Source organism: Myotis lucifugus, unplaced genomic scaffold (genome assembly GCF_000147115.1).
Source record: "Myotis lucifugus unplaced genomic scaffold, Myoluc2.0 scaffold_192, whole genome shotgun sequence".
In the NCBI taxonomy this organism is placed as follows: domain Eukaryota; kingdom Metazoa; phylum Chordata; class Mammalia; order Chiroptera; family Vespertilionidae; genus Myotis; species Myotis lucifugus.
In genome coordinates, this window is record NW_005871240.1 from 1,697,298 (window position 1) to 1,719,831 (window position 22,534).

Consider the following 22,534-nt stretch of genomic DNA (forward strand, 5'->3'; position numbering starts at 1 on the left):
TGGTTGCTCCTTGGGCGGTTGTGGTAGCAGCGGCTCCTCTGTTGATAGCAGAGCCTCTGGTGGGTGCTGTTCACAGCTGTGGTGGCTCTTCTGGCTGGTGGAGGGAGGCTTCACACACAGCAACTGTTCCCCGGCAGAGCATGTGGTGATCAGGAGGCCGCTGTTGCTTGAATCTTTCCGTGGAGGGGTGCAGGTCTCCTCTGGGCTCTTGCAGTCACGCTGCTTGCGAGTCGTTGCCTCCGGGTTAGTAGCCGCCGGGTTAGTAGCCGATCTCTGGATGCCGGTAACCTGTAAAAAGACCCGGGCTTCTGTAGTTGATCCTGGGCATTGCGTGCGGTAGAATCCCCCTCACCTTTTTTTGGTGAGCTTTCCACACCTTTTCGGTGAAAACTTCCCTTTTTTCGCTCCAGCGAAGCCTGCACTTCCAGATTACCCTTCGGGCGCCAGATGTCGAGTAACACTCCCTCCACGTTCTGCGTGGAGTAGGGTTCGGTATCTGAAAGAGGAGCCGCACACAAGTGAAAGAAAAAGACACGAGATAATTTTGCAATATTGGGGGACCAGGCGGGCAAGTCCCGAAGGACTTCCCTTCTATTGAGTTCTTTATTGCAGCGATGTCATTTTTCATTTCGTCTTCTTCTTCATTTCCTCTTGGTTCTTACACATATTGTTGAATTTGTCTTCCATCCTTTTCAGCGTTCTTATGACCATTGTTCTGAAGTCTTACTTTGACATATTGCTTGCCTCTATTTCATTTACTTCCTTTTCTGGTGATGCCTCCTTTTCTTTCATATGGGGGCTGTTTATTTGTCTCCCCATATTTGCTCCTGTCAGAGTGTCTGGTCATGTAGCTCTCTCTCTCCTGCATTGACTTAAAGGCATAAAATACAACACGACAAGACACAATGCACAGGGCACCAAACATAAGTGTATTCACAATACCAATAACCCCTGAATAAAGGTGACCACTAGAGAAAAGAGAATTAGGGGAGAAAAAACAGTGCAAAAATCATATTGAGAAAAGGAAAAAATGTAAGAGAAAAAAAAGAGAAGAAAAAAGAAGGGGAACAAATATATTTATTTGGGGAAAAAACTGCAAAAAACCAACAGCTAATCTAAAAAATGCAAACAACAAATACTCTGAGATGAATGCAAACAACAAACAACAACTAATCCAAAAATGCAAACAACAAACACCCAAACAACAAACACCCAGCTGAATCCGAGGAGGCAGAGCTCTCTCTAGGCGATCTCCGACCTTTCCATCCATGGATTGCCTCACCAGCTGTGTTTAATTCACCAATTCTGGGTGGATGTTGTTGGACTCAGCTGTACCTTCTATCTGCTCTGTGAAAAGGCACAGGGCCCATCCGCATATTTGGCACTGCTTTGTTTCCCTCTGAACAAACTTTTTATGCACCCGTGGCCGGGGAGGCTGGAGGGTCAGTGTTCGTGGGTTTGCAGCTGAGGCAGCTTGTCCCTGGGTGATGTGGTTGTAGGGTCCCAAGAGGTATCCAAGGTCTCCCCAGTTGAAGGTAAGGCTGGGCTTCCGATCACAGCTGCTCTCCCCTTCAAGTTGGTGCCGTCTCTGTGGCAGATCTGGCCACACTGGGAGAGATTTCAGCAGTAGTAGAGGCTGCCCGGACAGGGGAGCCTGGTCTGCCAGTCCCCAACAGTCCTGTGGAATATAGCTGTCCATCACTCATAAATACAGATACTCCCCACACGTCCATGCACTCTCCTTTCACTCTCTCACTCACACACTATCTTGCAGCCTGCTGTCCCATCGACCGCCATCTTGGATCTCCCCAAAATCCTTATTGTTGAAAGTATTATATAGGTCCTCTTTTTCCCCCCAGTAACCTCTTCCAGCCCATTCCCCCACCCCAGGTCCTCACCATCCCATTGTCTTTGTCCACAAGTTATGCATATATGCATACAAGTTCATTGGTTTATCTCTTTTCACCCACCCTCCCTTGCCTTCCCTCTGAGGTTCAACATTCTGTTCATGCTTCTAATGTCTCTGGGTCTATTTTTGATCATCAATTTATTTGGTTCATTCGATTCCACATATGAGTGAGATCATGTGGTACTTATCTTTCTCTGACTGGCTTATGTACTGTTTAAACTTAATTCAAATCTTTATAAATTATGTCTATAAGCTTTTAATACATTTATTATATAGAGCATGTCATACTATTTGTACTTTACAGTAAATATTGACTACTCATTTCCATTTGGCTATTTCTTATTTTATAAGTCTGAATTTTAAAGATTTAAGGATGATGAGAATTATCTTTGGTGATTATTTTTTATATTCATTCATTTATTTACCTTTTAACAAAAACATATTTAGGACTATTATGTACCTGGTAATACACTTGGTATTATGAAACCAAAGCTCAATAACATCTACTCTCTCCCTCCTTCTAAATACCTCTGCATCATTATTGTTGACATGTAACTGATATCCAATCTATTAATATTTAATTAAATTGAAATGCACTTTAATCTTGATTTTCCTAGGAATACCTATAAAACGTGAATTTGAATATGAAATTCTATATGAATCTGATGAAGTAAGAGTTGACTTACAGCCCTCTGTGGCTGTATATTTGATGAAGAGATCTTACAATATCAAGACTCAAGTGATAACATTGGACTTCAATGTGATATTTTCACCAAAGAAACCAATGAAGTAAACCTGCTTTTATCCATTTTTTCTTTAAACAATATTACTACTATTTTAAACTAATGTTTATTATTCTCTCCATTTTTCTATATTTGGATTGCATTATTTCTTTGATGCTGCTGAGGCAAATATTTTGGGTTAGATTATTTTTGTAGCTGTCAAGCTATGAAAAGTGCCTGATGAAAAATGAGTCCAAATGATTAGAAATATAAGATATCCTTCCCGAATATTGACCTCCCTAAGTTCATTAAGGTATAATATTGACAAAAAAGAACAGTCTGCTTTGTAAAATTAAGAAGGTGAAACGGAATATATCAATAATATTGTGATAGCTTTGCATGGTGACAGATGCTTATTAGACTTAGGGTGATGATCACACTATAAGGTTTAGAAATGTGGAATCACAAATGTTTTACACCTGAAACAGATCTAATAGTGTATGCCAACTACATTTTAGTAAAAAAAAAATTTAATGAAAAAAAAATACTGATTTGTCACCATACATTGCCAAGATGTTTCTTGATACTTCTCAGAACCAGTTCAAATTATGAAAATCCTAAACTATTTTTTTTTACTTTATAATTGCTGTCATTACCCTTTTACGACCTAAAACCATAAGATCGCACATAGTCTCTAGTAAGGTTTAAGAGGATTATATCGGAATCCTTTAGAATAGCGAACTTTAAATGTCTGTCCACTGGGAAGCCTTATCCAGGGTCTTTATATTTACTTTTTTTAGGCAACTAATACTTAGTACCTGCAAATACTATATGTTAGGTCACATCTGAAATAGTGTTTTATTTATATCTTAATGCAGTGATACTTATCATAAGACCACAATATGCACAAAGTACAAAATGCAACCTGGCAATGAAAAACAAAACAAAACAATGGAAAGTATTATTTGTGCTTTTAATCATTTCTATAGTTTAACTATGTAGCTGATGTAGCCAGACACATATTTAAAGTGGCTTTGAATATGTAGTCCAATAACTAAAAGATACCACAGTCATCTTCAGAAAGCAGTAATAAAATCAAGCTTCAAGAAAAAAGTACACTATAAACATTGACATTATACTCTTTTATCTTCGCTTTCATTTTTATAGTTTTCTATGCTTATTTGTTAGTATTTTTACACACTTAGCTTTGCAGTGTTAATTTAGTGATATGGAAATTACCAGCAACAACCGTAAGGGGAAAATGTTATTATTAGTGAATATGAGCAGAACCAATGTGAATTTATAGTCATGTAACATTTTACAGATTTAGAGCTTCTTGGTGAATATTTGAGAAACTTATTTAGGGTAACTTGTATGCACGATTCATAAATTTTTGTGAGTTTTGTGTGATGTTCTGATGTAGTTTAATAATTCTATTTTGTGCATATGTTTATAAATTCATTTACCTTTGTCATTCCTTCTTCCATATACATTTGAAATAGTTCACTGCAAGACATAGTTAAATGAGAAAAACTAACATAAAACCAATAGCTCTAAACTCTGAAAAAGAAGTACAAAAATAACAATATCCAAACCATGCTTTACCTAGATAATTAAAATAAATATTAAATTCAATTCTTGTCTCCCTCGTTGGCAAGGTAAAATGAAAAACAAAATTTTCATGTTTTTTCAAAAGGAAAATATAACAAGGTAATTTTTAGCATCCACCCTTTCACAGAATAGCATTATACATAATAAAAATAATGGTCAGGGCTCTAAATGGTAGTTTTACAAAGAGAAAAAAATAGCAATATTATTCCTAAAGTTCTTGATTTTTTCTTTCTATAAAAATCAAGGGTTTAGCCCTAGCCGGTTTGTCTCAGTGGGTAGAGCATTGGCCTGAGGACCAAAGGGTCCCAGGTTCTATTGTGGTCATGGTCATATACCTCCGTTGCAAGTTCCTTTCCGACCCGAGCAATCAATATGTTTTTATCTCATGTCGATATTTCTTGCTGACTTTTTCTCTCTCTTCCACTCTCTCTAAAAGTAAATGGAAAAATATTCTCAGGTGAGGATTTAAAAAAATTTTAAGGGTTTAATACAAATACTTAAGAGATCAATTAATCTGGTTATTCTAATTTAACACAGGTCGAAACTTTTTTTTAAAAAATGGATAAATGATAGATACCATTTGTCTTAGGGCATATTTTAAAATATTAATTATCTTAGCTCAACTTTTTCCTGGAAATTTTCGCCTGCTCAAGTAATGAACAGAATGGGAACCTAACATTCAATTTTACAGGGTTTGGGGGAGACAACTTAGAATAAGAAATATCACATAGGTGCATTGTTAGGAATCCACAGTATTGACCACAAAATGATTCATATGATCATCCCTGAAACTGAGTGGTCTTTCTTGCATGGGCCAAAAAGTTTGACTCAGTGATTTCTCACTAACTCCAAGAATTATCCTGCAGAATGAACTAGTCAACATTGTTCATTTGAACATGTTCATTCATTTATTCAAAAATCACTTAACATCTTCAAAAGAGACAAAAATCCCTGTACTTTTAGATTGTATAGCCTAGTGAGTATAATAGATGAGAATATTAAATGTATATGTAAACAATAACATTTAAGATTGTCCTGAGAAGAAAATATATAAGGGGGGTAGAGAGCTATCAAGGATGCACATCAGATAAGTGGACAGTTAAGATTCCTTAAAGAGATGATGTCTGAACAAAGACCTTATAGATAGGAAGATCTTAGAAGAGTATTTGAGATAGGAAACAAGTGCAGGAGAATATTTGTACTTACAGAATTCTAGTAGTAAGGAATCCAGTGTTTCTCTAATGCAAAGTGTTTCTGTAAGCAAAGGAGAAAGTAAGGTTGGCGAGTTTGGACAGGATCTGATCATATAGTATTTTGAGGCTATGAATTTGTCTTTTATGCTAGAAACAATTGAAAATAACTGAAGGATAAATTGAGGGGGGCGGTGATTTAGGGTAACTTGTGCACATGATTCATAAAATTATGTCTAAGTGCTGGGTGAGGCTCTGTTGTTAACAGTTCTATTTTGTACATATATGTGCATATTCATTTACTTCTTCCATTTCATGCTCCAAATGAATTTGGGATGGTTCAAAGGAAGATACAGAGTTAAATAATAAAAACCAAAAAAAACAATAGCTTGAAATTATGGAAGTCCTCTCCTTTTTGGAAGATGGCAAGAGTAGAAGCAGGAAGACGAATTATCAAATTAGTGCTCTTGAAATAGTGCCGAGAGGAATATAGTTTCATTTACTAAGATAGGAGAGTGTGAGAGTGGTGAAGGAGTAGCATTTACATTTTGCATATATGTTTGCATATAATAAGATATAGCAGTCATCATGGACTAAGTCCACTGTTTCATTTCAGTATACATTATTGTTACCGGCAACTCTATCAAAGGGGTATTTTTAAATTTTTGGCACCAGTTTTTTTTATAGTATTAATAATGCAGCAATGAACATCCTCATACATATAACTTCTTGAAATAGTTGATGCATATCTCTGGGGAAAATTACTAATTGTGAAATTGCTGGTTTAGTGTGTGCAGCTTCAAAATGTGGTATGTTATTGTCCAATTGTTAACCAAATGGTCGAATTTTTTTAAAAAAGATTGTGCTTTCTTTTTTCTTTTCTTTTTTAAATATATTCTTATTGATTTCAGAGAGGAAAGGAGAGGGAGAGATAGAAACATCAATGATGAGAAATAATCATTGATTGGCTGCTTCCTGCACACCCCACACTGGGGATGGAGTCTGCAACCCTGGCATATGGGCTGGCCAGGAATCGAACCATGACCTCCTGGTTCATAGGTCGACGCTCAACCATTGAGCTATGTCGGCTGGACTGGTTGAATACTTTTATTTTTTTTTAAATATATTTTATGGGTTTTTTACAGAGAGGAAGGGAGAGAGATAGAGAGTCAGAAACATCGATCAGCTGCCTCCTGCAAACTCCCTACTGGGGATGTGCCCACAACCAAGGTACATGCCCTTGACCAGAATCGAACCTGGGACCCTTGAGTCTGCAGGCCAACGCTCTATCCACTGAGCCAAACCGGTTAGGGGGGTTGAATACTTTTAGACTCCTATCTAAAGAGGATTAGAGTTCCAAGAACTGTTTTTCCTGACAGTTTTACATAAAAGGGTTGTAATTTATTTGTCCATTATAACGTGATATTGCAACCACATGATTACATGTTTGAGTCATTTCAACTCTAAGCAAGCAAAGAGGTAATTAATTATTCCTCAACTTCAGCTACTAACTACTCTGTCTCCACTCTTCTTCACAGCCAAAGGCTTAGAAAGTCTCTCTCTACTCTCTTCACTAATTCAATTGCCACTTAATTATATGTTATTGTGTAAGGGGTTTGTGATCTTTATCAATTACAATATAATTTTTATAAGTTTCAATTTAAGTCAGTTTTATGGGGCTTTGGTAAGTGTTTGCAGAAAATATTTTTCTCTATGTGAAGCAAGGGTTGAAATTTCTTTCACAGTGTTTCATTTTGTTTCTTTTAAAAAAATTTCTTTTTATTGATTTCAGAGAGGAAGGAGAAGGAGAGAGATAGAAACATCAGTGATGAGAGAGAATCATTGATTGTCTGCCTCCTGCATGCCCCACACTGGGAACGAGCCTGCAACCCTGGCATGTGCCCTGACCGGGAATCGAAGCGTGATCTACTGGTTCATAGGTCAACACTCAACCACTGAGCCATGTCAGCTGGGCCACAGTGTTTCACTTTGAACCAAAAATTCCCATATGGATCTCCTATTAGCATAACACTTGGGACCATTTACCAACCTCTCCTTTGCTGGTCACAGAAAATTTTCACAGTCAAATCTACATATGTTTCTGGATTTTAGTAAATACCTCCAGAGTAGATAAGATGTGCTACAAAATAATTACCTCAAAAGGAGAATGATAATATAACCTGTGACCTAAAACTTATAAGTGCAATTAACAGCCATCTACATTTTTTAAGAATTAAAAGTCCCAGTGTTTTTACTAAAACCACAAGGTTTGCTTAAACTTTGACCTTAGATATAGATCTACTATACTGTATTCTCTTTGCTTATTTTCCTATAGATTGTGTTATAATCTCTTTTTCTATTCAAGGTCTCAAATTATACTAAAAATAGAGTGTATAACAGATGGGATCTGGAACTTTCCCGTAACATTGATTGCTACTGAGCCTGAGGTGGATGATGTAATTAATATTGAAGGAAAAGGTTTATTTAAGGAAGCTGTTACTGAATTCTGGCTGTCCGGTCGGAAAAGGTAATATATAACAAGCAAGTTTTATTAATTAGTTTTATTAATGTAATTTATGCTAAACTGGTAAACAAAATTTAAGATGAAAAATTTTATTATGTCATCTTTTGCTGGTTAAGTCAGAGCAGTATTGCTTCTATGAGTCAAAGCTCTATATGTTTCATAATTTTTATTTAAAAATTTAAAAATAGGCCCTAAAGGTGAAGACCAAAAAACAAGAAGCAAAAGTAAACAGATATTGAAATTTAGGATAATGTTTCTATTTGTTTTTCAAATGATATTTTAATGTATTTTTGAAGGATAAATGGAATGTTTTAGAATGTTTTACAATAAATTTTAATGGTTTGGGATTATCTAAATAGAGATGATTGGGTAACTTATATTGATTCAATTTCTGTATGATTATTCTCCTTAACCATAGATATCTTTGTTATACTTGTGATAACATAGGCACCATGACCACAGTCATTTTACCTGTCTCACATGTGAAATATGTTTTTACAGCTTTTTTTTTAGGGATAATGTGCATACCATAAAGCTCCCCCATTGTAAATGTACCTTTCAGTATTTTTTTTTAATTCATAGAATTTTCTATCATAACCACATTCCAGGTTTATTACACTCCCATTCCCCCCCCCCCCCCCAAAAAAAAATTATTTCAAGCTCCTTTGCAGTTAACCCCCATTCCCACGCACAATTTCAGGAAAGCTTTGATTTGCTGTCTATCTCTATAATGTTGCCTTCTCCAGATATTTCATATAAATAAAATCACCCAGTGTGTCTTTTTCAAAACTTTTTTAAAAGCAATTTTAGGTTTACAACAAAATTGACAGGAAGGTACAGAGATTTTTCTGACACCACCTGCCCTACACATGCATAGACAGCCTCCTCCATTATCAACATAGCTCACCAGAATGGTATATTTTTTAACAAGGATGAACCTACATTGACACATCATGATCACCCAAAGTCCATAGTTTACCTTAGGGTTCACTCTTGATGTTGAACATTCCATGGGTTTGTACAAAAGTATAATGGCATATCCATGATTATAGCATACAGAGTATTCTCACTGCCCTAAAAAACCTTCTGTGTTCTTTCTATTCATCTCTCTTTCTCACCCTTAGCAGCCACTAATCTTTCTATGTTCTCCATGGTTTTGCCTTTTCCAGAATATCATATAATTGGATTCATACAGTATATAGACTTTTCAGATTTGCTTCTTTTACTTAGTAATATGCATTTGAGGTTTATCCATGTCATGGTAGCTCATTTTTTTAGCATTGAATAATATCCCACTATCTGGATATACCACAGTTTATTTATCCATTCACTTACTGAAGGATGTCTTGGTTCCTTCCAAGTCTTTGGCAATTATGAAAAAAGCTGATATAAGCATCTGGGTGCAGGTTTTATTTTTATTTTTTTATATATATACTAGAAGCCCATTGCAGGAGAATTCCTGCAAGAATAGGGATTCCTCGGGCCGATCGCACTGCCAAGCCCCACCCGCCCAGGGCCGCACACGGGGGTTCTGGCTGGCAGCGGGGCTTAGGCGGCACACAGGGGCCCAGATGGCGGCTTGCACTGGCCTGCCCTGCTTGCAGTATGCAAATTAACTGCCATCTTTGTTGGCAGTTAATTTGCATATCACACTGATTAGCCAATGGGAGGTGTAGCGAAGGTATGGTCAATTACCATGTTTGTCTATTATTAGGTAGGATTTTATTGATATTTTACAGAAAAGAAGGGAGAGGGATAGAGAGTTAGAAACATCGATGAGGGAGAAACATCGATCAGCTGCCTCCTGCATGCCCCCCGCTGGGGATGTGCCCGCAACCAAGGTACATGCCCTTGACTGGAATCGAACCTGGGACTCTTCAGTCCACAGGCCAACGCTCTATCCACTGAGCCAAACCGGTTAGGGCTGGGTGCAGGTTTTAGTGTGGATATAAAGTTTTCAACTTTTTTGGGTAAATACCAAGTAGCACAATTGCTGGATTCTACAGTAAGAGTGTTTTTAGTTCTGTAAGAAATCTCCACATTGTGTTATAAAGTGATTGTCCCATTTTGCACTCCCACCAACAATGAATGAATGCTCCTGTTACTCCATTTCCTCACAAGCATTTGATGGTGCCAGTTTTCTGGATTTTAACCACTCTAATGGAAGTATAATGCATCTCATTGTAGTTTTGGTTTACATTTTCCTGATGACATATGATGGGATGTATCTTTTCAAGTGCTTATTTTTTGTCTGCATATCTTCTCTGCTGAGGTATATGATAAGGTCCTTGGCCCATTTTTAAAATGGGCTGTTTGTTTTCTCATTGTTGAGTTTTAAGAGTTCTTTGTATATTTTTGATAACAGTCTTTTATCAGATGTGTCTTTTGTAAATATTTTTACCCTTGATATTGTCTTTCATAGAGTAGAACTTTTTAATTTTAATTAAGTTCAGTTTATTTATTATTTCTTTCATGAATTGTGTCTTTGCTGTTGTATTTACTGAGGCATCACTATACCCAAGGTCATCTTTATTTTCTCTCATCATAACTTCCAGGAGTTTTATAGTTTTGTGTTTTACATTTAGGTTTACTATACATTTTGACTTAGTTTTTGAGAAGAGTGTAAGGTGTGTGTCTGTTTTTGAGAAGAGTGTAAGGTTTGTTTTTGCATTAATGTTCCAGCACCATTTGTTGAAGAGACTATCTTTGCTCCATTATACGGCCTTTGCTCCTTTGTCAAAGATCACTTGACTCTATTTATGACTATATCTGGAGTCTCTTAAGCTCCATGACCTATTTACCTATTCTTTCACCAATGCCACACTGTCTTAATTACTGTAACTTTATAGTAAGTCTTAAAGTCAAGGAGTGTCAGTCCTCCAACTTTGCTCTCCTTCAATATTGAGCTGGCTATGGAGTCTCTCACCTCTCCCTATGAACTTCAGAATCCATTTGTTGATAGCCATAATATAACTGACTGGGATTTTGACTGGAATCAAGTAGAATCTATAGATCAATTGGGAAGACTGACATCTTGATTGAGTGGGCAGTGATGGATTTTATGTTACTGGGTCATAGTGAGCACATGCCCCACTTGTGCTACACAAGATGTGAGGAGTGGAATAGGTGAAGGTAGCACTTAACTTACTGGTTTTCTTCATTTCTAAAACAAATGGCTTCCATGCCTGTGTTTCATGATGGCGCATGCTGGCCCCTGTGTGTATCATAGAAATTAAATCCTCAGAGGTACTGGGCATGCCTGGATGCATTTTCTGTACTTAGTTCAAAATGAATGATGGACAGTTACATGTATGTTTGGAGCTTTCACATTGGATAGGAGTGGGCTTCACTTAGCCGTCTTTTTAAAAAATATATGTGTTTTTTAATGATTTAGAGAGAGAAGAAGGGAGAGGGATAGAGAGATAGAAACATCTATGAGAGAGAAACATCAATTGGCTGCCTCCTGCACATTCCCTACTGGGGATCAAGCCTGCAACCTGGGCATATGCCTTGACCTGGAATCAAACTGCTGACCTCTTGGTTCATGGGTCAACGCTCAACCACCGAGCCAAACTGGCCGGGCATACTTAGCTGTCTTGAATCCATTGTAGTCTTATTCACAACTTCCAAAAATATTTCAAGTTATTAGATATTTTGGTTTAAATGTAAATTGATTTAATGCATTCAAAAAATTTTTCAGAGCTGGTGAAATGGTTTCCTCATTACCAATAATTTGCTCAAATGTAGTATTGGAACAAAACAACATTTGGAATAAGACACCCAAATTATATTTTTCAATTATAAACAATGTTGTAACAAAATTTGCTACTCCTAATTCCATATGTAGTTCCTTTCATTCCAACCCATTTTATACAAGATAGTAAAACCAATATCCTTAAAACAATGTTATTAACATGCATATAACTTCGCTTGTTAAAAGCATTTGATAGTTCTGTGTTTCTTAGCCAAGGTAGCATTTAAATTATATATGCAGTTCATCATGGTCCTAGCCCACTCAGACCTTCAAGATTTCCTCTCTTTGCTGTCTAGAATAGATCTTCTTTTTCAGTCATATGGAAAAAAAGTAACTGTTCTCAGAGCCTGTCTTATCCATTACTCTTTCTTACTTGTCTTCATTTTCTTTCTGCTTCTAAATGCCCTTCTTATCGCCTCTCCAACTTTCTATAGTATTGTGTAAATCAATAATCATTGTTTTTCTTTCGATGCATCTGCCTTATCTTTCCAGCCAAGTTTTATATATATATTTCTTAGACAATATATAGGTTTTTTATTTCTTTCTAATGTGTCCTCTGTCTTTTGTATTTCCAGTACTGGACTTTGTTCAGAATTAGAATATGTATCAATGCCTAGCACCAGTAATAACATGTTTTAAAACAAAAACAATCATGATGATGACTACATTAATTTTTATTAATCCTTATATGGTGCTGTTCTCACTGATTGAATGACTTTATAGGAATTAACTTCATTTTAAAAATATGAAAACTAAGGCACAAAAAAGCTAAGTAAATTGCCTGAAGTCATGCATCTAGATAGAGCTACAATTTCAATGTAGGCCATCAATATCAAAAGTCCACTTTTTCAAACCACCTGCCAAGATACTCAATACATATTCGCTGAATGGATGAGTAAGTCCCAACCTGAACCTCCCATATCTCCTTCTATGTTTCACTGGTGGATCTGTTCTTCTACCTGCATCTCCCCTGTCAGTTTGAATTTAATTTCTCACTTACAACCTTCCATGCACTTTGCCTCTCTCCTGCTTTGTTCTGCCAAGAAGTTCCTCAACTTCTTTCACAGCCTTCATTGCAATGTAATCAACCTTGACAGGAAGATAGTCACTTGAATCTTAAATGTCACTCAGTTCACTTCAGATCATAGCAACCTATCTTCTGGCCCAAGAATCTTTAATGAGCCTGTAAACTACTTTCATCTCACTTCACATGTGGAAAATGAAAGGAGAGTGAGCAAATAGCACATTGAAATAGAAGTAAAAACAATGGCTTTACAATAGCTGTTGAAGTGAGACATTTCAGATATTAATTTCTTTACAAATGACTGAATTTTCATTTGGGGCATTGAGTTATTCCAATTTGTATAGCAAAAGAACTTTATTCTTTGTAGACTATAAATATGTAATTGAAAAAATATTTAAGATTCTATTTTGTCACCCTGGGAAGAGTGACCCTTCAATAATTTTTAAAATGCTTCCTCGCTGTTACTCTGTGAGCATTCCAAAAAGTTACAAGTATCAGACTCACCACTGCATGGCAGCATTAGTGTTTCACTGCAGTCCATTACAGAAGGATATAAACTCTATTCATCAAGTTCTCACAAAGAAAATGAGGTAATAATCAAATTTAAAGATGATACTTACATTTTTGTTTCAGATATACTGATGACTTCGTGGCATACTTCCTACCTGACAGTGATCCTGAGTTTTTCGTAAAACCTGAGTCTGGAGAAATTCCTCCTTTTGACAGTAATGGGATTACCCTCCTGGTGGGTTTTAAACCCCAAATGTATGGCAGAAAATATAAAGCAAGATTAGTAATACAGGTGAGTTCTATAAAGGCAATTGTTATGGATTTGTGATGTCCCTAAAGGCATTAAGTGATCTAGGGAGGAAAGGTTACACCTAATGGTCACAGATAAACAATAGCAACATGCCCGGCAGGCATTGCTCAGTGGTTGAGCCTCGACCTATGGACCAGGAGGTCATGGTTTGATTCCTGGTCAGGGCACATGCCCGGGTTGTGGGCTCGATCCCCAGTGTGGGCGTGCAGGAGGCAGCCAATCAATGATTCTCTCTCATCATTGATGGTCCTATCTCTCTCTCTCCCTCTCCCTTCCTCTCTAAACTCAATAAAAATATTTTTTTAAAAAAGAGCAACATTATCTTGCAAAAGTCAACATATTTCAATTGCTCTGTCTTATTTGAATTTTCTTTTGTCCAGTAAAGAACTTTTAATTATGGACTATAACAAAAAGTTTTCATCACCAGTGGGAAGTAAGAAATGATTTTCCTTCCATACAAAGGAAACATGGAAGAGACAAATGATGACTGCAAAGAGATTTGTATACTAACAATGTTTTCTATAATAACCTATTCAAGAACTTTAGGTGATTTGAGATAGAGATTTTCAGAATCTTTAATTAAGGCATAAGGTGTTGTCAAAATGTTAAAGTCTGAAATGGAGAAAGTTAATTAGAGGTAAAATTTATTTTGAATTGAAAAAACATAATATGAAATGGGTCATTAATATAAAGCTATCATTTCATTAAGAGTTAATATAATGGAATATTATGCAGCAGTAAAAAAGAAGGATCTCTTACCCTTTGAGATAGCATGGAGGGACCTGGAGAGTATTACACTAAGCAAAATAAGCCAGTCAGAGAAAGATAAGTATCACATGATTTCACTCATCTGTGGAATCTAATGAACAAAATAAATTGATGAACAAAATAGATCCAGAGATGACAGGGAAGCATGGAACAGACTGACAAGAGAAGGGGAAGGAAGAGGTTAACCGAAAAATGTGTATACATAACCCATGGACACAGATAATAATGCAGTGAGGGGAGGAGGAGTGAGGTGGAAGGGGTCAACAGGGGGGCGGGGGGAAGGGAACATTTGTGATACTTTCAGTGAAAGGTTTGGAGTGGGCCAGGGTCACACACCTATGACATGGGGCCATAATGTATCAAAAGAGATTTTTTATTTCAGGCACCTGGGTGCAGGTGGGCAGAGTCCAACAAAAAGGAGTCAGCAGAGCCCTAACCGGTTTGGCTCAGCGGATAGAGTGTCGGCCTGCGGACTGAAGGGTCCCAGGTTCGATTCCGGTCAAGGGCATGTACCTTGGTTGCGGACACATCCCCAGTAGGGGGCGTGCAGGAGGCAGCTGATCGATGTTTCTCTCTCATCGGTGTTTCTAACTCTCTATCCCTCTCCCCTACTCTCTGTAAAAAATCAATAAAATATATTTAAAAAAAAAAGGAGTCAGCGGAGACTGAAGGGGGAGGCAGACTTCTATTAATCCTTGCTGGCTGCAAGCCATTCTGCTGACATAAGGGTCCAATCCATCCTTGACTCCTCCCTGTGCCAGATGGCTAGTGGTTATCTAAGCTATGCGGTGTTCAAGGCTGCAAGCTTTCTGCAAGACATCTGCTAAGCACAATATGTTTTCTCTGCCCCATTTTATTCTCTTTAACCCTTTCATTCAGCAATAAAGGTAATATAAACATAATTTTGAAAATTTATCCAGTAAGCAAAATTTCTCCATAAAATTTTACATATATTTTACTAAGACCATTTAGGCTGAAGATAACTTTCAAATTATTTATGAAAAAATACCACTGTCTATTTCAGTAGCACATCCACAAAGGACATATAGTCATGATTCATGATACAATTTTTGATACCAAAGTGATCACTAGACTTCTAAATAAGACACTAATTAGGAAATGCCGTGGGCAGAAAAATGTGCTATTACTGCTTCAATGAACAGAGAAAAGAATAATGTTGAGTATTGCCTGAGAAAAGTATTTGTATTGGTCATCTTTCTGAGAGTTCTTGTCGCCCAGGTAAATAAAAGATAAAGCTTCTGGAGCCTTGCTGCACACAGCCCTTTGCTGCATTGATACTTGATTTAAAATGATCAAGTCGGTGTGCCTACTTCTCAAGAAATGAGAGCACACTTTTAATCTAAGGAGATTAAAGGACATCTTTAAAATGAGATTTCCAAATTAAAATGGTGTTCATTTTTTGCCCGGCTGGTGTGGCTCAGTGGTTGAGCATGGACCTATGAACCAGGAGGTCACGGTTTGATTCCTGGTCAGGGCACATGCCCAGATTGCAGGCTCGATCCCCAGTGCGGGGTGTGCAGGAGGCGGCCTATCGATGATTCTCTCTCATCATTGATGTTTCTATCTATCCTTTCCTCTCTGAAATCAATAAAAATATAGTTTTAAAAATTTTTCAAAAATAAAATAAAATGGTGTTCATTTTATCTAGTGTACAGTGGAATTTCTGAAATTAAATACTTACGAGACTTTGCCAACAAAATCTGTGCCTCATTTCCCTGTGTTGATTTGACAATTTAATCACTGGCAGTGGAAATGACGGTTTTTTGTGAGAGAATAAGTTGGTATACGGCATCAGCTGAGAACATGACATTTAGTCATAAAGTGGTACAGTTTGATAAAGGTTATGTGGGAGAAATTGAAATTGAAACATGTTGATTCTCTTTTTATTATGGAAAATTCCAAATATGTGTAGAAATAGAATATTCATCTTCATACACTTATCATAAAGTATGAACATATCAACTCATGGCCAGTTCTGCTTCAAGTATATTCCCACCCCCTTCCCAACTTTCCATAGTATTTTGAAGAAAATACAAGACATCCTTTTATCTGCAAATATTTTCTTTTAATCTCTAAAAGACAAAAATCATAACCACCTTCAGGCACAGTGAGTACACCTGAGGTGAGCTATATGAAGGGATGTACACCTATCTGAAACTTAGCTACGCATAGGGATTTTAGAGAGAGAGAAAGAGAAAGAAAGACAGACAGAGGAAGAGAAAAACATTGATGTGAGAGAGAGAGACATCAATCAGCTGCCTCCTGTATGTGCCCTGACCGGGAATCAAACCTGCAACCTTCTAGTGTACGGGATGATGCTCCAACCAACTGAGCCACCCAGCCAGGGCAGTGTGGATCTCTTGATGTAGCTTATCCATTTGCCCTCATGAAGCCACTTGCTTGTAAATGTACAAACTTACAATCACCAAAGTGTAGCTTTGTTTTTCAAATTGAACATCTTATATGAAGTAAAATGTTAGTTAACTCAATTATTATAGTGGGTTCTTGGTTTGTTCCACTTTTGAATCATTGATTTTGAATACATAATTATTATGAACACTAGATAGAAGGGCCAATTATTATTAAAATAGGGCCATTCCAGATGTGCAAGCAATGCCTGCACTTAACATTCTGATAGATGTTAATCCCTGATGTTACCACAATAATTACTTGGCCTGGATGTATCCTAAATGAGTTTTCTGAACATCTATGGTATAAATCTTACCGCAAGGAAGACATCCTAGATCAGTGGTTCTCAACCTGTGGGTCGCGACCCCTTTGGGGGTCGAATGACCCTTTCACAGGGGTCACCTAAGACCATCAGAAAACATATATAATTACATATTGTTTTTGTAATTAATCACTATGCTTTAATTATGTTTAATTTGTAACAATGAAAATACATCCTGCATATCAGATATTTACATTACGATTCATAACAGTAGCAAAATTACAGTTATGAAGTAGCAACGAAAATAATTTTATGGTTGGGGGTCACCACAACATGAGGAACTGTATTAAAGGGTCGCGGCATTAGGAAGGTTGAGAACCACTGTCCTAGATGAACACGTACCATCAGGAAATTCTGGAAGAGCAATGGGATTTAAGTATGAACATGAACATGCAGAAAAACCTAGACTGCCTAATTTAATATTGCCATACTCTGAATAATCCAGAAGAAATGAACAATTTTAAAATGAATCCCTGGCCCTAGCTGGTTTGGCTCAGGGGATAGAGCATCAGCCTGCGGACTGAAGGGTCCCGGGTTCATTTCCAGTCAAGGGCACATGCAGGAGGCAGCCAGTCAATGATTCTCTCTCATTATTGATGTTTCTATCTCTCTCTCCCTCTCCCTTCCTCTCTGAAATCAATAAAAATATATTTAAAAAAAAATAAAATGAATCCCTGTATAAGTTGTACTGACTTGGATTTATTTATTTATTTATTTATTTATTTATTATAATTTTTTTTTTATTGCTTAAATTATTACAAAGAGTATTACATATGTCTCCTTTTTTTCCCCCGCCCTTGACAATCCCCTGACCTCCCCTACCCCCCAGTGTCTTATGTCCATTGGTTATGCTTATATGCATGCATGCAAGTCCTTTGGTTGATCTCTTAGCCCCCCTCCTGCCCCCCCACCCTCCCCGGCCTTCCTGCTGTAGTTTAACAGTCTGTTCGAGGCAACTCTGCCTCTGTATCTATTATTGTTCAAAAGTTTATAATGGACTCTATTTTCCATGAATGAGTGAGATCATGTGGTATTTTTCCTTCATTGACTGGCATATTTCACTTAGCATAATGCTCTCCAGTTCCATCCATGCTGTTGCAAATGGTAAGAGTTCCTTCTTTTTTACAGCAGCATAGTATTCCATTGTGTAGATGTACCACGGTTTTCTAATCCATTCATCTACTGATGGGCACTTAGGCTGTTTCCAGATCTTAGCTATGGTGAATTGTGCTGCTATGAACATAGGGGTGCATATATCCTTTCTGATTGGTGTTTCTGGTTTCTTGGGATATATTCCTAGAAGTGGGATCACAGGGTCAAATGGGAGTTCCATTTTTTGTTTTTTGAGGAAACTCCATACTGTCTTCCATAGTGGCTGCACCAGTCTGCATTCCCACCAGCAGTGCACAAGTGTTCCTTTTTCTCCACATCCTCTACAGCACTTGTCGTTTGTTGATTTGTTGATGATAGCCAGTCTGACAGGTGTGAGATGGTATCTCATTGTTGTTTTGATTTGCATCTCTCAGATGATTAGCGACTTTGAGCATGTTTTCATATGTCTCTTGGCTTTCTGAATGTCCTCTTTTAAAAGGTGTCTATTTAGGTCCTTTGCCCATTTTTTGATTGGATTGTTTATCTTCCTTTTGTTAAGTTGTATGAGTTCCCTATAAATGTTGGAGATTAGGCCCTTATCAGATATAATGTTGGCACATATGTTCTCCCATGTAGTAGGCTTTCTTGTTGTTTTGTTGATGGTTTCTTTTGCTGTGCAGAAGCTTTTTATTTTGATGTAGTCCCATTTGTTTATTTTCTCTTTAGTTTCCAATGCCCTAGGATCAGTATCAGTGAAGAAATTGCTTCAGCATATGTCTGAGATTTTGTTGCCTTTGGATTCTTCTAGTATTTTTATGGTTTCCCGTCGTATATTTAAGTCCTTTATCTATTTTGAGTTTATTTTTGTGTATGGTGTAAGTTGGTGGTCTAGTTTCATTTTCTTGCATGTATCTGTCCAATTTTCCCAACACCATTTATTGAAGAGACTATCTTGACTCCATTGTATGTTCTTGCCTCCTTTGTCAAATATTAATTGAGCATATTGGTTCGGGCCGATTTCTGGGCTGTCTATTCTATTCCATTGATCTATATGTCTGTTCTTGTGCAAGTACCAGGCAGTTTTGAGAACAGTGGCTTTGTAATACAGCTTGATATCTGGTATTGAGATCCCACCTACTTTGTTCTTTCTCAGGATCGCTGCAGCTATTCGGGGTCGTTTTTTATTCCAGATGAATTTTTGGAGAGTTCGTTCTAGGTCTGTGAAATATGCCGTTGGTATTTTAATGGGAAGTGCGCTGAATTTATAGATTGCTTTGGGCAGTATGGACATTTTAATGATGTTGATTCTACCAATCCAAGAACATGGTATATTCTTCCATCTCTTTATGTCTTCCTCTATCTCTTTTTTCAACGTCCTGTAGTTTTCTGGGTAGAGGTCTTTTACCTCTTTAGTTAAGTTTATTCCTAGATATCTTAATTTTTTTGGTGCGATGGTAAATGGGATTGCTTTTTTAGTCTCTCTTTCTGCAAGTTCACTATTGGTGTATAGAAATGCCATAGATTTCTTGGCATTAATTCTGTATCCTGCTACATTGCCAAATTCTTTTATTAAGTCTAATAGTTTTTTGATGGAGTCTTTAGGGTTTTTTAAGTATAATATCATGTCATCTGCAAATAAGGATAGTTTTACTTCTTCTTTTCCAATTTGGATGCCTTTTATTTCTTCTTCTTGTCTAATTGCAATGGCTAATACTTCCAGTACTATGTCGAACAGGAGTGGTGAAATTGGGCATCCCTGTCTTGTTCCTGTTCTTAGGGGAAATGGTGTTAGTTTATGTCCATTGAGTATGATGTTGGCTGTGGGTTTGTCATATATGGCTTTTATTATGTTGAGGTATGATCCTTCTATTCCCACCTTGCTGAGAGTTTTTATCAAAAATGGGTGTTGGATTTTGTCGAATGCTTTTTCTGCATCAATTGATATGACTATGTGGTTTTTTTCCTTCAATTTGTTTATGTAATGTATCACATTTATTGATTTGCGGATATTGTACCATTACTGACTTGGATTTAGATTGTGATTGTCATTAATAATTTTACACCATGCTCAGTAATTTCTCATTGTTATATCAATTATGTACTTTCATAATCTAAAACAAGAAGCACCACATTTCTTACCAGTCATTTCTATAGCCACACTCAAATTCTCACGTATAGGGTCACCTTGCAATGCATTGTTTTCATTGGTTATAGTTCCTGCTGGGCAACATTTTCATGAAAACCAATAGATTGCTTCTGCTTACAACAGATGGAAGTTTAGTTTGTTCACAGGGCAGAACTCTGTGAGAGCTTTTTTAGTGAATGCATAAAACCAAATGCTTTCCTAAATTTATTTTCCATGTTAATTATTTGCTTTTATCGGTGTTATTTCAGTTTGTACCTTTCCTATACTGTACATGAAGAAGAGAGGTATTGATTTGGTAAACTTTTTCCTACAGTTTTCTCAGTCCCTGCACATTTTGTATAAAATTTCTTTCTCTCTGTTTCCAGACGGCCGATATGTACTATTTGTATGCTGTCAATGGATTACCCCAAAACACCAAGCCACCAAAGAATGTCAAACCCAAAATTGATGCAACTAACAAGAACTTTGATGACAGGAAAGTTACTCAGCACAATTTTATCAAAGAAAATAATAAGATGGTAAGGACAGGGGCATCCTCTACCATCAAGGGAGAGTCTTTGATGTTGAAGAATAAATAAAGATTTTTCCCAAAATATTTCTTGGTCTTAAGTAGAATTGAACATACTTTCATGATTGTTATTTCATTTTTTGACTTTCTGAGGAATAATATTTCAATTATATTAGGGCTTATATATTTTATTTTTATGTTAAATGTATTCTCTGAATATGTTATACCTACTTTCTGGGTTGATGAAGGTGATGCAAATGTTGGAATTGGTTTACTTTTTTTAAAAATTGATTTTTAGAGGGAGAAACATCAATTTGTTGTTCCACTTATTCATGCATTCATTAGTTGATTTTTATGTGCCCTGACTGGGGACTGAACCCACAACTTTGGTGTATTAGGATTATGCTATCACCAACTAAGCTACCCGGCCGGGGCCTGTAGCTATTTTTAAATTGCATAAGCAAGAGATAAAATGTTACAAACCATACTTACCCAGATTTTTTCAGTGAGCACAGAAACTCTTCGCTTTCTAAATAATGTTTTTTTCACCTCTAAGCCATGATATTCTTCACAAGACATCAAATGTTTCGTAGTAATAGCTCATGATCTCTTTTTATTTTATTGTTGACAGTATTACAAATGTCTCCTATTTTCTCCCTTTTTGCCCCCCAACCCCCATCCTCCCAGACCTTCCCCATACTATTGTCCGTGTCCATGGGTTATGCATATATGTTCTTTGGTTAATTTCTTCCCATCCCTTCTGCCCCCTCCTCACTGAGATCTGTTATTCTGTCCCATGCATCCATGCCTCTGGTCCTCTGGTCCTATTTTGTTCATCAGTTTATTTTGTTCATTAGATTCCACATATGAGTGAGATCATGTGATACTTGTCTTTCTCTGACTGGCTTATTTCACTTAGCATGACTCTCCAGTTCCCTCCATGCTGTCTCAAAGGGTACGAGATCCTTCTTTTTTACAGCTGCATACTATTTCATTTTATAAATGTACCACAACTTTTTTTTTTATCACTTTTAAAATACAGGAGTACATTTATAGTAAAACTGAAAAATGTGACTTTGATGACAATACTCTTTCTATTACTGGTGTTGCTCAATTTCTCGTGTTGATGTTGCTTATGAGTCTTCAAAACATTAATGGCAAAATTAGCATACAAGATGGAAGGATTCACCATTTTTTATGTCTATTATTTGAACTACTAGGGGCCTGGTGCACGAAATTCGTGCACTGGCGGCGGGGGGGGGGGGGGGGATCCCTCAGCCCAGCCTGCCCCCTCTCACATACTGGGAGCCCTCAGGGGATGTCCCACTGATGGTTTAGGCCCGCTCCCTGCTCCCCTTGGGGAGCAGCCATAAACCGCAGTCTGGCCTCCCTTTGTGGGAGGCGACTGGGCTGATCAGGGGAAGGCACCAGCCCCATCACCCTGCTGCTGCTGCAGCCACTGCCAGTCGCCGCAGCCACCAAGGTGTTTTCATCAATACGGACTCCAGTCCCTTCACCATGAAAAAATGACATCTTTCTTTAGGCATTTTCAAGATGTGTCTTTCATAGGATATGAAATTTCTTTCTTTTTTTTTATCCTCACCTGAGGGTATGTTTTCATTGATTTTTAGAGAATGTGGAAGAGAAAGGGAAAGACAGAGAGAAACATCAAAGTGAGAGGAACACTTTGATTGGTTGCCTCCTGCATGAGCCC

The 22,534-nt window shown here is 37.2% G+C and overlaps 1 protein-coding gene across 1 annotated transcript in view; it reads left to right on the top strand.

Moving 5' to 3' along the window:
* Window positions 1-20,890, top strand: part of CFAP47 (cilia and flagella associated protein 47) — a 425,326-nt gene extending 404,436 nt beyond the window's left edge. Inside the window, 4 exon segments of the mRNA XM_014462850.1 lie at window positions 2,527-2,698; window positions 7,798-7,959; window positions 13,368-13,536; window positions 20,678-20,890. Of these exon segments, the coding sequence (XP_014318336.1) occupies window positions 2,527-2,698; window positions 7,798-7,959; window positions 13,368-13,536; window positions 20,678-20,890 (716 nt within the window).
* Window positions 20,891-22,534: the final 1,644 nt, after the last annotated feature.